Consider the following 13,841-nt stretch of genomic DNA (forward strand, 5'->3'; position numbering starts at 1 on the left):
AGATTTTTGCATAAACTAAAAATATGAAAAATAATATGAAGGTTATGTCACAATAATGGGGAATTTTTCTTTAAATGTACAATAGAAAATCTTAACTTAGTGAACAATTTTGTAAACTAAAGATTAAGATTTTCTTACCAAAGAAATAAAAATGTGGAACTTTGGGTTTTTTTAAGATCTTCCTTATTAAAACAAAAGAAAGTCACTTTGTATCTTTTTTTAACCATTTAAAAAAAACATCCTAAAAATGGAGCCCAGGGTGATAGAATGAATTCAAACCAAAGGTACTTGAATACATTTTTAAATGACAATTAGCAAACAACATAACACCCATTACAGATATATGAGGCATATATTATCCTTTGTCAAAGGAATGACATTGCCTTTGATAACATCAGAAATCTTAGTGCTCATCCAAATAACTGGAAGAAATAATACTTCATGGATTTTCAGAAAACTCACAAGAGGAGGGAAAGGCAGTTATGCAAATAATCTGTAGACATTTGTTCCTGGAATTGCAATTGCAGCCATAATTTAAGAACATTTTAAGAAAACAAACCATGGCTAATATTACTATATGGTTTGTATTACATCATAAGCCATATGCAATTCCAGAATACAGAATTGTGGTTGCATACTTACGCCACTATTTATATTCAGCTTGTAGAAGTTTTTCTTTCCTTAATCATGGCTCCATGTGTTGTTCAAATACAAAGAGATGTTTGTTTCTTAATCTGTGATTACCTCCCCTTTCTGTAGCTTGATTGTAAAGACAGGGACAGGAGCAGCCATAAGGCAGAATTGATGTGGTTTCAGCCTTTTCATTGTTTTGTTTCAGTGCCATTGAGTGTGGGAGTATTGAAACAGTATGTGTGCATATTATGTATGTATGGATGGATGGATGGATAGATAGATAGATAGATAGATAGATAGATAGATAGATAGAAAGATAAAAAGATAGAAAGATAGATAGATTTCGTTCATTTATTCTATTGTTCAGGCTTTTGAAGGAACCCAAAACAGTGTAGAAAAAGAATAATAAATAGGAATAAATTAAAAATAATAATGAATAATCAGCTTCCCTAAGGGGAATAATAAAAACCAAACAAACTGATGTCTGTGAAGATTCTCGGTCATCCAAGTCATGGTTGTCCCAAAGGTACTTTTTCAAAAGGCAACTGGACTTTGTTTTTCCTTGAAGATGTTTTACTTTTCATCCAAGAAGCTTCTTCAGTTCTGAACTAAAGAAATTTCTCAGATGAGAAGCAAAACGTCTTCAAGGAAAAACAAAGTCCAGTTGCTTTTTGAAAAAGTACCTTTGGGTCAAACAAATTGATCTTAAAAGGCTGGCACTTGAACAAATGCCTCAGCCATCATTTAAAACAAAATTAGGAGCATGGGGAACTCTATCAAGAAAGAATTCTATAATGGGGAAGGATTAGCGTCAATAATACTTTTTAGTTTTTAAATAATAATAATTGTTATTTTTGTATTATTGTTTTTAACCCTATTGTATGCCGCCCAGAGTCATTCATTTTGTGAGAATAGCAGCTACATAAATTCTATAAGATAAATAAATAATAAACAGACAAACCCCTACTTCTCTTAACCGTGCTGGGTACCAGCCCTGCTGATGGAACCATAAGATTTAAGGCTTTATCAATACTTTAAATTGGGCAGAGTAAATCATAATGCAGGTCATTAAGAATCATGGTTTTGATGGTGTCACTTAGCTATACATGTAATAGATCTTAAAGCTGTGTCCTACAGTAACCAGATATTATGTGTTGCTGTGGGAAAATTGTGAAAATAATTAAGCCATGAAGCAGTAAAACTCTGCTTTCTTGGTTCAAGTAGAGTCATAAGCATATCAGCCATGGTAAGAACAGTAAGAGAAGTAGGGGAAGCTTAACGTCATTCAGAAGATCACCAGTTTTTATAGGATGTTTATAGAACCTTCTTTAACTGAGATATTTGCTTATATGGAGAGCTAACAGCAAACTCTGTCTGCCCATAATTTGCCATATTGTCTGGCAAATTATAGTATACCTATGGGTAAGTATACAAACTGTAGTTAGTGCCAATTCTGGATTAACATGTTGTGACAGTGACAGTGTTACATATCAAACAAGTAGATGACTTTTTAAAATAATCCTCCTCCCATAGTAATAATTTAGAAATTGTTTTTTAACTACTGCTTTTTAAATACAAAACCTTGTGTAGCAGAAAATAGCCTTTAACAAACTATTTTTATCTGACAGTGGCCAGATTACCCTTCTGAAGAACAGTACAAGGTGATATTGTGTCTCCTCTTAGCCATAGGGTTTAGCTCCAGCTTTACTCTTCATTTTTTTCCCTTTCAATTCTGTCTCTCTGTAGACTTGGCATGAATCCCACAGCCTTTACCAGTACACAAGCCACTGTATTCCAGTAGAACCTTCAGTGTGCTTTAATTTGTCACCTTTTGCATAGCCCCTCTAATTTCCTTTGTGCAAAGCATCCAAAGCATTATGTTACTTGTAATAATTCGAAAAATAGAGGTAATTAAGTTTAAATGAGGAAAATCTGAAACCTGCCTAGCTTGTTTTAATTTTATTTTATTAATAAACAACCACATCCTGGTAAAAATAAGCATACAAGCACTTTCTCTTTAAAAATCTTTCCTGTGTACATATGCTCTCTTATATTTATTCACTCATGCACATGTGTACCTGCATGTGGAAGAGAGGTTGAGGTAATGTAAACAGCATTGGAGTGCCACAATGCAAGTTCCACCCTTTTTTATGTGTTAGGTTTGTATGTTTTCATATGGAAGAGGCAAAGATTATAACACAATGCAGCTTCTTTTGATGAAAGCCTCAAATCTTGCAATTGTCCCTACATATGTATACCAATATGGGAAGCCCTTTGTCCACAGGGTTTCTCAATGAGCAGTCCTATTTACTGTAGTATCATGCTTTCCAACCCCTGAGCCAGTCTGAGCAGCTGTGTGCTGCACTTAAAAATCTAAGCATTCTTGTTTTCTGCATATTTCAGATTCAGCCAGTTAATGTATCACATTTACACTACCTTGTTTTCCCCAAAATAAGATATCCCCTGATAATAAGCCCAAATGGGCTTTTGGGCACATGGCAATAAGGCCAAGCGCTTATTTCAGGGTTCAAAAAAAATAAATAAATGACAGGGTCTTATTTTCGGGGAAACACGGTATATATAGACAGAATCTGTTTTCTGGGCAGATTATGGTCTTCTTCCTGTTCCTCTTACATTGAAGTGTGTGTAATATTCACAGGAGCTGGTGGACTATTTACTCCATAATAATGATGGAGCCCATTTACTTCCCAATTTGAAGTAAATTGAAGTCTCTGTCACTGCAAGCATTAAACTGAGGTATCTGCTCATTAAAACTATCCAGTAGAGTCCTTTTTAGGTAGACTCTGCTCTTTATTACATTGTTCCTTGGTCTGAGTCTCTTGATATAAATCTCTTTGCTGAAGGAACACTTAGGTTTTGAGCTGCCTACTATGTTAAACATGAAGCTGACATCAAAATAGACACCCTCTTTCCAAAAATTGCAGTCAGATAGTGAAATGGATAGATAAATGTGGAGCACTGTATTAACAGTTTTGGATCAATCATTATTAGAGGAGATTGATTGGCAAAATTCTGTGTTGGCTATGTGTCTGCTGCAGTATGAATTAAAACATTGGTTTCTTCTGCCCTCTGTAGACAGACTAGATAGAATTCTACATCAAAAGAATAAAGCAGACTTTCTTAATCGGATAAATTTTTATAATTACCCTGCATGTCTTTTCATACAGAGAGAGTGTTCTAGTTAAAACACTTTTTTTGCTTTGAATAAACAAAATATCCTGGAAATGGTACAACTCAACTACAGTGGCTTATCAAATCATTTGATTGTATGCATTATGGTACTATCCTAATACAGTCACATAATTTGGCTTGTATTATTCATATATTGATTCGTGATTTCAAGTATGACAAATATTTAAAATTATAAATGCAGTTGAGAATACTAGTAAAGGCTGTTAATATAAAAATATTTTCTGGGTGAAGGGAACTTGGAGCACACTGGAAAAATAGCATGTAAAGTTTTAGAGGGGCAGGGGAGTATTAATTTTAGTCTATGTTTGTCTTAATACCAAACATGGCAGTGCTTTAGTAAACTTGCTCTTTTTCTGCATAACCTGACAGCAAACCTAAGATTGCTTTTTTGGTGGTAATTAGAATAGACTTTGCAGTAATGACTGACTTGGAGTATGAAAAGAGATGTGTGTATTAATCCTTTTGCTTGAATAAATGCTTAATTTCTTGGCTTTGCTGTCTTTCATGCTTCACTTCTTTCTTTCTTTTTTCTTTTGGTAAGTACTTTTTTCTGAAATGTTTACTTGGTGAAACACTTTTTCAGTGATATATGGTTAATGTTTTCAGCACCCACAGTAAGGTTTTATTTTGGAAAAATAATTTCTGCTTTATGGTCTACAGGAGGGATAGGCAACTCTAGAGCTCCCTCCAACTGTCCTTCTGAATTTCAATTTTTGGCCAGTTTGAGGCAGGAAGCACATCAAAACTGTAATGTAAGCCTCAAAATAACATATTTTATTTTTAAAAATACATATCCAACCCCTCCCAAAAAACCTAATGGGAAAATAAACTTCCAAGGGTAGGAATAATATGGCCCTAATCACTTTGCATCATTATCATTTCACCAAAAATGGATCTATATTCCCTAAGAAGTAATTAAGCATGATCTTTGATCACCAATATGTTGTCGATAGTAGTTTATTATATTACAGTCTAAATTATAGTAAGTAAATTAGTCTAACTTAGTACATCTCCAGTATTTATATAAAGAGAAGGTGCAGGTAGTCCTTGCTTACAGTATGGTTATAAAATGTGATGTTACATGACTGCATTGCTTAGCAACAACAATTCCAATTGCTTGTTGAGTTGGGGCTGTTAAGCGAGGACATCCAATCAATGTCCTATCTGCTTCCAACAAACAAAGTGAAGAGGAAGCCCTGGGCAAGCTTGCAAGAAGGCTGGTTGATTGGGCTAGGTGGCTGATGCAACATGGCATGAATGTGGCCAGGCTGGGGGTGACTGCTGCCAGTGTGGGAGGATGTTCAGTTGCCCACTGCATATTTGCCCACTGTGCAAATATGTCCAGGGTAGGGGTGGCTGCTGGTGGTTCGGGAAGATGCACAGGTGGCCACTACAGTGCCACACAAGCATGCACTACAGAGTGTGGGTGAAAGGGTGCTGTGGACTCCAATCTCACACTCCGTAGCTGGGCTCCTTAGGTGAAAAAGCAGAAGGAGTAGTAGGAATGATTTACAGGAGTGACTTGCAACCTTCCCTGCTGTTTTCCCTACATACTTTGCTAGTGGGAAGACAGCAGGGAAGGTTGCAAATGGCAATGCTGCAACTGTCATACATGCAACCTGGTTGCCCAGCACATAGATCGTGATCACGTGATGGCTGCAACTTTGAGAACTGGTCATTACTGCCACTTGTTCAGCGCCATTGTAAATTAAAACAGTTGCTGAGTGAGTGGTCATTAACTGAGGACTACCTGTACTACCAGTGCAATGCTTTAAATCTGGAAGATACACTAAGGGAGAAAGGGTGATGCAATACTGAAATTGGGCATTTTCTTGGTTTTATGATACTAACACTTAAGGTATTAATACGGTCAGATTGAGCACCTTCATAAGCAGACTTTTTTGGTGTTATAAAATAACCACCTAGTAATTTGTCAGTAACTTTTCTGTGGTTGCAATATGCTTTATGTTCTACTATCCTATTATCTGCATGGCTTTTTGTTTTGAATATATAGAAATGTGTAAAGCATGCCTGCTTAGACAGTTTTTTGTCTTAAATGTTTCTGCCAAATTTATTTCTCTTTTCAAAGTGTTCAGACTAATTTGGTGTCTTACTCACTTGTAGACATTTTTATTTATATACTATCACAGTCAATACAAATTAATTTCTTGCACCTTATAGAAGTGGCACTCCATCTCCAAAGCGGTCATCAGTTAGCTCACGTTCACCTTTGATAAGGGGCAGCAGAGATCGATTTACTGGAGAATCATATACAGTCTTGGGTAAGGTTTTTAATAAAACTTTTTAATTATAAATATTATACAGTTATGCATGCCTTTATTTCTTTAAGGCTTTCTTATCCCAGTCAGAAACCCAAAAAAGTTCCAAGAGCTACTTATAAACTTCACAAATTAGATTATTAGCACCTGAGAAGCATTTCAACACAAGAAAAGGGATTGATTGAAAGAAAGGGAAAAGAGCCAAACAAATTTGTTCATTGCCTAGATAAATAATTGGTTAGGTGTTATTAAGTAAGGCTGAACTCTTGTTGACTGTATGGACAAATGTTTATTATTTGTTATTTTGTTACATTTTAGTTAATGTAGTTAATTGTAGCTATTCCAAGGACATTACAATTTTTTAAAATCTCATTTGTGCATATTATCTTTTCTTTCCTTGTCTCCTTCTCTGAAAATTGCCAGGAACAACATAGTTCATCTTTTGTTCACATCACACCCCCAAAATTTATGATTGCTTGTTGGTCAAGCTTGCAGCGATTTTATATTTAATTTAGGCTGGGAAATTGTTTCTTCTTGCAGTCTATAATGGTCTTAGTAACTGTGTCCAAATTGGTAATTTGAAAGCATTTTTCTCATTCTTGCTCTACTTTTTGTTGGTTGTATTTTAGCTTGCACTACATATGTTCTCTTTTGTGATGATCTTTTCTGCATTTCTTCTCTTTGGCTCTTTTCATGAGTTCAAGGTTCTGAGGAACAAGAAGAATCTGTAGAAGCCCTTCCAGTGGCCATTGAGGGGGGGAGTCCAACTGGGAGTTGTATAAAAATAGGAAGATATTAACAATATGTACAAGCTCTAGTTTACACCTGTATACTTTGTGTCTGATATTTAACATGTATGTGTTTTTAATCTCTAAGGAATCTCACTTTTGACATAAAGTGTTAATTGATACTGGAACTGTGTTTCCTTCCAGGAGATACTACAATTGAAAATGGACAGCATTATTGGGAAGTGAAAGCCCAGAAGGACTGCAAAACATACAGTGTAGGAGTAGCATATAAAAACTTGGGAAAATTTGATCAGCTGGGAAAAACCAGTACAAGCTGGTGTGTTCATATCAATAACTGGCTCCAGACTACGTTTGCAGCCAAACACAATAATAAAGCAAAAACACTAGATGTCGTGGTGCCAGACAGGATAGGAGTCTATTGTGACTTTGATGGAGGTAATTTTAAGACTTCAATGCTATTACTTAAAAAACCTGAAATTTTCCAATCCAGTATCAATTATAGCGGACAGTGGACTGAAAAAAACGTGGTCTGAATTTATCTTTAACTGTTTTCTATAAAACAAAACAAAATACTTTTTAGTATAGTTTCTAAATGTATTAACAGGGTAAGAACAAGAGCATTAATTGAAATGGGTATTATATCAAACTTACATAAACTTTGAGTTTCCAATTTATTTCCATTCATAATCCCAAAATGGAAAGGGCTTTACACTATCAGAAGGAATAGGTATGGGCATTTTCAGTGATAGTATACTTCTCCCCAATTCCCCAGGAGATACATTTGAATCTGATTTTTAAAACTTCTTCCAGGCATTTTAATCATTTGGTCTGTTGAGTTTAGCTTATTTGCTGCTTAGTAAATTTTTAATTACTGGCACTGCTGCTTTTATCATTTTAATATTTGGAATTTTAATTACTGTGTTTTACTATGCATTTTATTTGTTCAGAATGTCTGTGTTAAGCTACTCTGGATAAATCTGGTTTTCAAAAGCAGCATATATAACAAACAAATGGTTTGCTGAGTATTTATTTAGGTTAAAGTGCTGCTGCAATGTGTTGATACTGGATCGGAAAATCCTATACCATACAGAATTTTATGTCAATTAGTAATGCAGAATCTTGCAGCTTTTCTAACAATTGTTCTTACCATTTGCCAGGCATGATTTGAAATAGCTGCAGTGGCCCTATATCTTTTCACTATGAAACAGTGTCAAAAGTAAATAGAGAATAACCCTTCCAATTTAAAACAGAGGAGCAGGGAGTTAGAGAAATGAAATTTTTTGAGAAAAGTAGTCTTGTGTGCATTATTAAATCAATTTTTAACTTCATTATCTTAAATCAAAAACGTCAATCAAACAAAACTTTATTGTGGTCATAAACCAGAATGAAATACAATTACAAAAAAAAGACCATTAGCTATTAGATGTGAAATAGAATCTCTCTATTCACAAGTGCAGCATCTGTGATTTTCTGGGTGTAAATGGTGGTATGCTTTATGAGACCTCTCTAAGCTTTCAGAGGTTTCCATAAAGTAACCAGTGCTGAAGTAGTATTGGGCTAGACTGATTGTTTGAACAGGCAAAACAAATGCTATCATATGTGCTTTAAATATGTGCATAGATTACCTTTTTGGCCATTGGGAACGCTGTGTGTAGATGTATACCTGTGCTCTCATTCCATACGTTCTGCTTCCTAGTTCATGTGGTAGCTGGCATAGAAAACAAGTATTGAACAACTTGCTATCCCATAATCCATCTATTCTAAGTCAAGAGCTACTTCTTAGTTACCCACTCTTGCTATAAGATACGCTTTTTAGTCCTGCATGCTGACACTGGCAGCAAGAGTTGTGGGTGATGGCTAATGTCATGTTAGGAGGTAACAATATTTGCTTCAAAGATTTTGAGCATTTCCTGATTGAAAAGATTTTTGTGGTTTATTTTTGAATGGAAATATTAATCTGCATTTCTCTCTCTAGGTCAACTCTCTTTCTATAATGCAACCTCAAAGCAGTTGTTATATACTTTCAAAACAAAATTTACACAACCTCTATTACCAGGCTTTATGGTTAGTATTTGTTATCTAATCAAATTACTGTCGCAATGTTTCAGTTTTACCATTTCAATTACTCTTGTAAATAAAATCAAAATTAAAAAATGTTATGAGGAAAGCTGTAATATAATATATTTTAGACTACTTGCAGGTTTTGATGGGTATGACAAGCCTACAATAATCTATACTGCTTAGTTCATTATTTCTTTTTTAAGTGACAGTCTGACTCGTTTAACTCCTACATTCTTTAAAGATTCAGAGAAACATCTAATAAATTAAAGAAGTTAAAATTGATAACTTAGACTTTTAAAAAATTATTTAACACATACTCTTATAGCTATAAAATTCAGGTGCATAATTTTTATAGATAGCAGAACAAATGTTCTGAGTATATACATTCTTGGTTTTCTTTCCGTAGAGAATCTGAATGGCTACTAGAATAAAGAATACTGACTTGCTTATTTATCAAATTTATATGTTATTCAACTCCCAATGTTTATTAATTCTATTGAAGTGAGGCTATATCCTCTCTATTTAAAAAAAATAAAAATACTTAATGCAGACTTTCCCAGCTTTGTGCCTACCAAATTTGTTGAGCTACAACTCCCAGAATTTTTGGTAGACATATCCTGACCTACAGTGCTAAAAAAGGATACGGAATCAATGTTTCTAAAAGCTATAAGTAATTAAACAAATTAGAAGAAAGCCAATTCTGTGTTTTTTATTAATTTGAATATCATTGCATTTTTCAGTTCTCAATTTGAAAATGCTTGATTTTGAAACAGCCACAATAAGGCAGTGAGAAATATGTGATTCCAGTGATAATTTGTTTTCTTTTTAAGAAGAAAGCTTGGATAATTTTTCATTGTTTTTTATATCTTATTTTTTAGGTTTGGTGTGGTGGGCTCACATTGACAACAGGGTTGCAAGTGCCAACAGCTGTGAAAACACTGCAGAAAAATGAAAATGGGTTGAGTGGTTCCACTGGTAGTCTAACCAATGTTGTCCAGTGATGTTCCTGCTTAACAGCTATCAAAGAACAGTTTAATGCATTCTTGCTACTTCCAATGCCTGACCACCACTAGTGCAAAATGCTTGTATTGAAACTGGCTTCTACTGAAGTATTAGCAAGAATGTATTGTGGTATAATAGGAAAACATTGGCTTTGACAAAGGAATATTTCAGGTTATAGCTGTATGCTTCTCTTAGACTAAACATGACTACTTGTCTTATGGTTGCTTGACTGATAATTAATTCTGAATGATGTGTAACAAAGACAAGTATGATTTTAGTATAACTTCCCTCCAGCCCACCCCCACTGCTTTTCTCCTTTCTAGGTTTTCTAATAATTAGGTTTAAACTATAAGAAAATGAACTAAACACTGACACTTATAAAATGGAATCTTTTAATAGTCAGAAAAAATGTCCACAAATAGAAAAGGGGAGGAACATGAATTAATGTTTTGATTATTGTCCTTTCATTCAGTGTAGCTCTTTTATTGTCAGACTCCAAGACTTAACTTTGTTATTCATCCTAAGTAACTTTATGTTGGTACTTTGTGTCTGTTACTTTACAGAATGACTGATGTCATCTATATTTCACTACTGTACATATTTACAACCAATCAGTTTAACTTAATGAATTTTAGAGAAGTTTCTGTTTCTTTATGATGTCTGTTCATTCTCATTCATGTTTGTAAATGTTCTCAATTATGAGGCCTCTTTAAATGAACTTGGTTATGAAGCACTTCTGAATCTTTAAGAATCCACTCTGTCAGAGGCCTATCCTAAGCTTGGAGTATATGATCAAATTTGCTTCTAGCCCTACAAAATTTTATCTTTACCCCCATACACTGTCTATATTTAACTTTCTCTAAATCTCTTGCGTCTTTTAAGAAATTTCACAAGAGAGTAAAGAAAAGTGCTTTTTATATCAAAGCACATTCATAATAGTCCTGTTTGAAAAAAAAATAGATATGTGCAATCTTAGAAATTTGGGATGGATGTTCTCAGTTGAACTGTCTGTCCAGTTGCTTTTCTCAGGTTCTTCTTGACGTTTCCCCTTTTCAACCAACTTGAATCAAGTTAAAGCTGTGTAGAAAAAGTATGTATTTATCATGTAAACCAAGAAATTGTTTACAATGTAATATTCTATAGGCAAGACTCCCTGTATTTGTGATACTTTTTAGAGTATTTAATCTCAATTATATATTACTTGCATATTTGACTTATGAAATAAAATTTTTCTTATAACTGGCTTGAACATCAAATGCCAACTCCACTGGGGAATAAAAGGATTATTCAAAAAATGTTATTCACATTTGGAATGGTGAAAATTGGTCCAAATTAGCCTGAATCTTGTGGAAATTTGAATGATGCAGTTGTTAAAAAGTAGAATTGATCATTTACTTCTGAGAGGTACGTATGCAGTGATATACATTGTCACTTCAATTATTCAGACATGTATTAATATTCCACAACTCAACTGCTTTCTAATTTATTTTACTCTTTCACAGTGGGTAAGTGTTTGGAGGTTTTAATATGCATCTCAAAAATAATGTATTAAAAAAAACACCAAGATTCTTATCTCTTGTTTAAGGAAAATAAGCACTGTAAAATAGTTGAGGGATATTTAGTTCTGATGGTGTTCAACAATCCCTTTCAGTTTAACAAAGTAAGACACAAGAGATTCTTTAAGCACTTTAGACACTTTTTCTTTACTTATAAAGTACTTTGAAAAGATAATGATATAATTCTTCTGATCAGCTCTATTTGATGGCAAGCATGCAGATGTTGAATGAAAGTATTACGTAGTTTGTGTTTTGGGTACGGAATGCTAGATCATAACAATGGATAGTGTTTTTCCAGTATGTACATAATTTGTTTGCTTACTTACTGTAAAGTGTATTTTTGTATTATAAATAGTTTTGTTTTGTAAGTTTATGAGAAAAAACAAATCAGTTTTGCTGATTTGGTATTCAGAAAATTAGGAATTTTCATTCAGTAACTGAGTACCAAAATTTTGTAAACTAGCTTAGAAATTGAATAGTTGATTAAAATTAAATGTCAAATGATGTGAATTTATTGTCAAAAAATACTTAAGCCACATGGACAATATTATGGATGAAATTTTAATTTAGTATTATTTAAATATTACAGCATTGTAATATAAGACAAATGCTAGGAGTTCAGTTTAATATTACAGACTTAAATAACTGGCTAAGGAGAAAGTAGAAATAGTCCTTTTTTTAGTGAACTGTTGTCTCTGCTCCCTGCCTTTGCTTCTGATATGCATTCTTTATGAGAACAGGTTTGAAGCAAATAATTATGTTATGAGTACTGACATTTGAATTATGCAAATTATAATTTGATACAGTAGCATTTCTTCTGTGAGTGGTTTCACACTTGTTGACCTTACCTCTTCTAGCCATTTGGGGCGTTTGACACTAAATTGATTGAGCACACTGTATTCAAGGTCTTGCCCTATAAGGTGACTGTTCCCTTTTTCACCACTTGTAAAACAGTTCTGCATGTGCCTTTTCAAACTAGGGCCATATCTCTCTTGTTGGTTATGGTATTAGCTGCTGAGATTAGAATGCATATTATTACTACTAAACAAGGATATTGTGGATTGATGGTTCTGCTTCCATTCGGTGCTTTAATCTTAATCCTTGAGAAAGTATCCAAAAACAATAATCTCATCCCAATCACACTGGGTGCCTTAGAACCCATTGAGTTTTTTATTTGCTGTGTCTAACTCAATCACACCTCGGAGGGATTTTGTATTAATAAACATTGGAAAATCACTCTTGTAGTCTCTCTTTCTTTAAAAACTATTGTTGGGCTACTGAAATCAGTATCTTTAAGGATGGAACTAATTTTTCTGGCATAAAGCGCTAGTTTGGTGTAGTGAAGAGGTTAGATTGGTACTTCGGAGATCCATGTTTCTGTCCACTCAGCCACGGAAGCTCACTGGGCAACTAAGGGCCAGCCACACGCTCGGACAAACCTACCTGGTTGTTGAGGGCATGGGATTGGTATGCATGCCTCTTGAGTGAAAGGCAGACTATAAACATAGCAAATTCCATGAAAATAGTGCCCAATTTTCCTTTGTAGCTTTCTGAAGAGACAATCTTCATCAGATGCAAGTTTGTTTACCGCTTAGTTATGGTGGGAAGAAGTTAACAATGTTCTTATGATATTGTTCAAGTCCAAGCTGCTCAATTGGGTTTTTCTAGCAAGCTCTTAATGTGGCCATCTCTGTTGTTATACTGCCTTTGATTATAATCTAACTATGGGCAAAAGAGAAAATGGCCATGGATGTAATGCACTGAGGAATTAATTTTATTAAATTTATTGTTCACCTATCTTGTCACAGGGTAAATCTGGGTGGCTTACAATATTAAAAAGATAAAATAATATAAATATATTACAAAAATATAAATATACAAAAATAAATACAAAATACAACAGCTAAAAGATGGGGAGGGAGCGAATAGGGAGGGGAGAAGTTTAAACTATCACCTCCATCCTGAAGCCCCTCCCTTGGAGCCCCAAGCCTGGTAGAATCTGGTCTTTAAACACTTAGGGAAGATCAGAATTGGAGCTGACCTGGGGGTGGGGGGCACAAGATATTCCAAAGGGCAGGTGCAATGGCAGAGAAGGCTCTTCTGGACCCACTTAACTGGAATACCTGGCTGAGGCCTGCAGTATGCCGCCTCCTAGCATGAATGGGGTGAGCAAATCCCAATGGAATGAGGTACATTTTATTTTTATAATCATGAAGATGGGCAATCTTCCTAATCGTGCAACTACCAGTACTGAATTTACGACCACAATTGAGCCCAAAATTTCTGTTGCTAAGTGAGACATTTGTTGTGAATTTTGCCCCATTTTATGACTTTTTGCCAGAGTTAAG

At 34.5% G+C, this 13,841-nt stretch overlaps 1 protein-coding gene across 2 annotated transcripts in view; it reads left to right on the top strand.

Moving 5' to 3' along the window:
- FSD1L (fibronectin type III and SPRY domain containing 1 like) overlaps nucleotides 1-10,070 on the top strand; it is a 39,149-nt gene extending 29,079 nt beyond the window's left edge. The window contains exons 10-14 of one of the 2 annotated variants that reach the window (XM_070935481.1): nucleotides 2,262-2,294; nucleotides 6,028-6,128; nucleotides 7,058-7,309; nucleotides 8,850-8,938; nucleotides 9,814-10,070. In XM_070935481.1, the coding sequence (XP_070791582.1) occupies nucleotides 2,262-2,294; nucleotides 6,028-6,128; nucleotides 7,058-7,309; nucleotides 8,850-8,938; nucleotides 9,814-9,936 (598 nt within the window). In that variant the 3' untranslated portion in view covers nucleotides 9,937-10,070. The remainder of the gene's footprint in view (nucleotides 1-2,261; nucleotides 2,295-6,027; nucleotides 6,129-7,057; nucleotides 7,310-8,849; nucleotides 8,939-9,813) is intronic. The other variant, XM_070935483.1, reaches the window with a different exon arrangement.
- The last annotated feature ends 3,771 nt before the right edge of the window (nucleotides 10,071-13,841 follow it).

The sequence above is a fragment of the Pituophis catenifer genome, unplaced genomic scaffold (genome assembly GCF_029215685.1).
Source record: "Pituophis catenifer annectens isolate HBS135680 unplaced genomic scaffold, rPitCat1.0.hap2 SCAF_2, whole genome shotgun sequence".
Taxonomy (NCBI): domain Eukaryota; kingdom Metazoa; phylum Chordata; class Lepidosauria; order Squamata; family Colubridae; genus Pituophis; species Pituophis catenifer.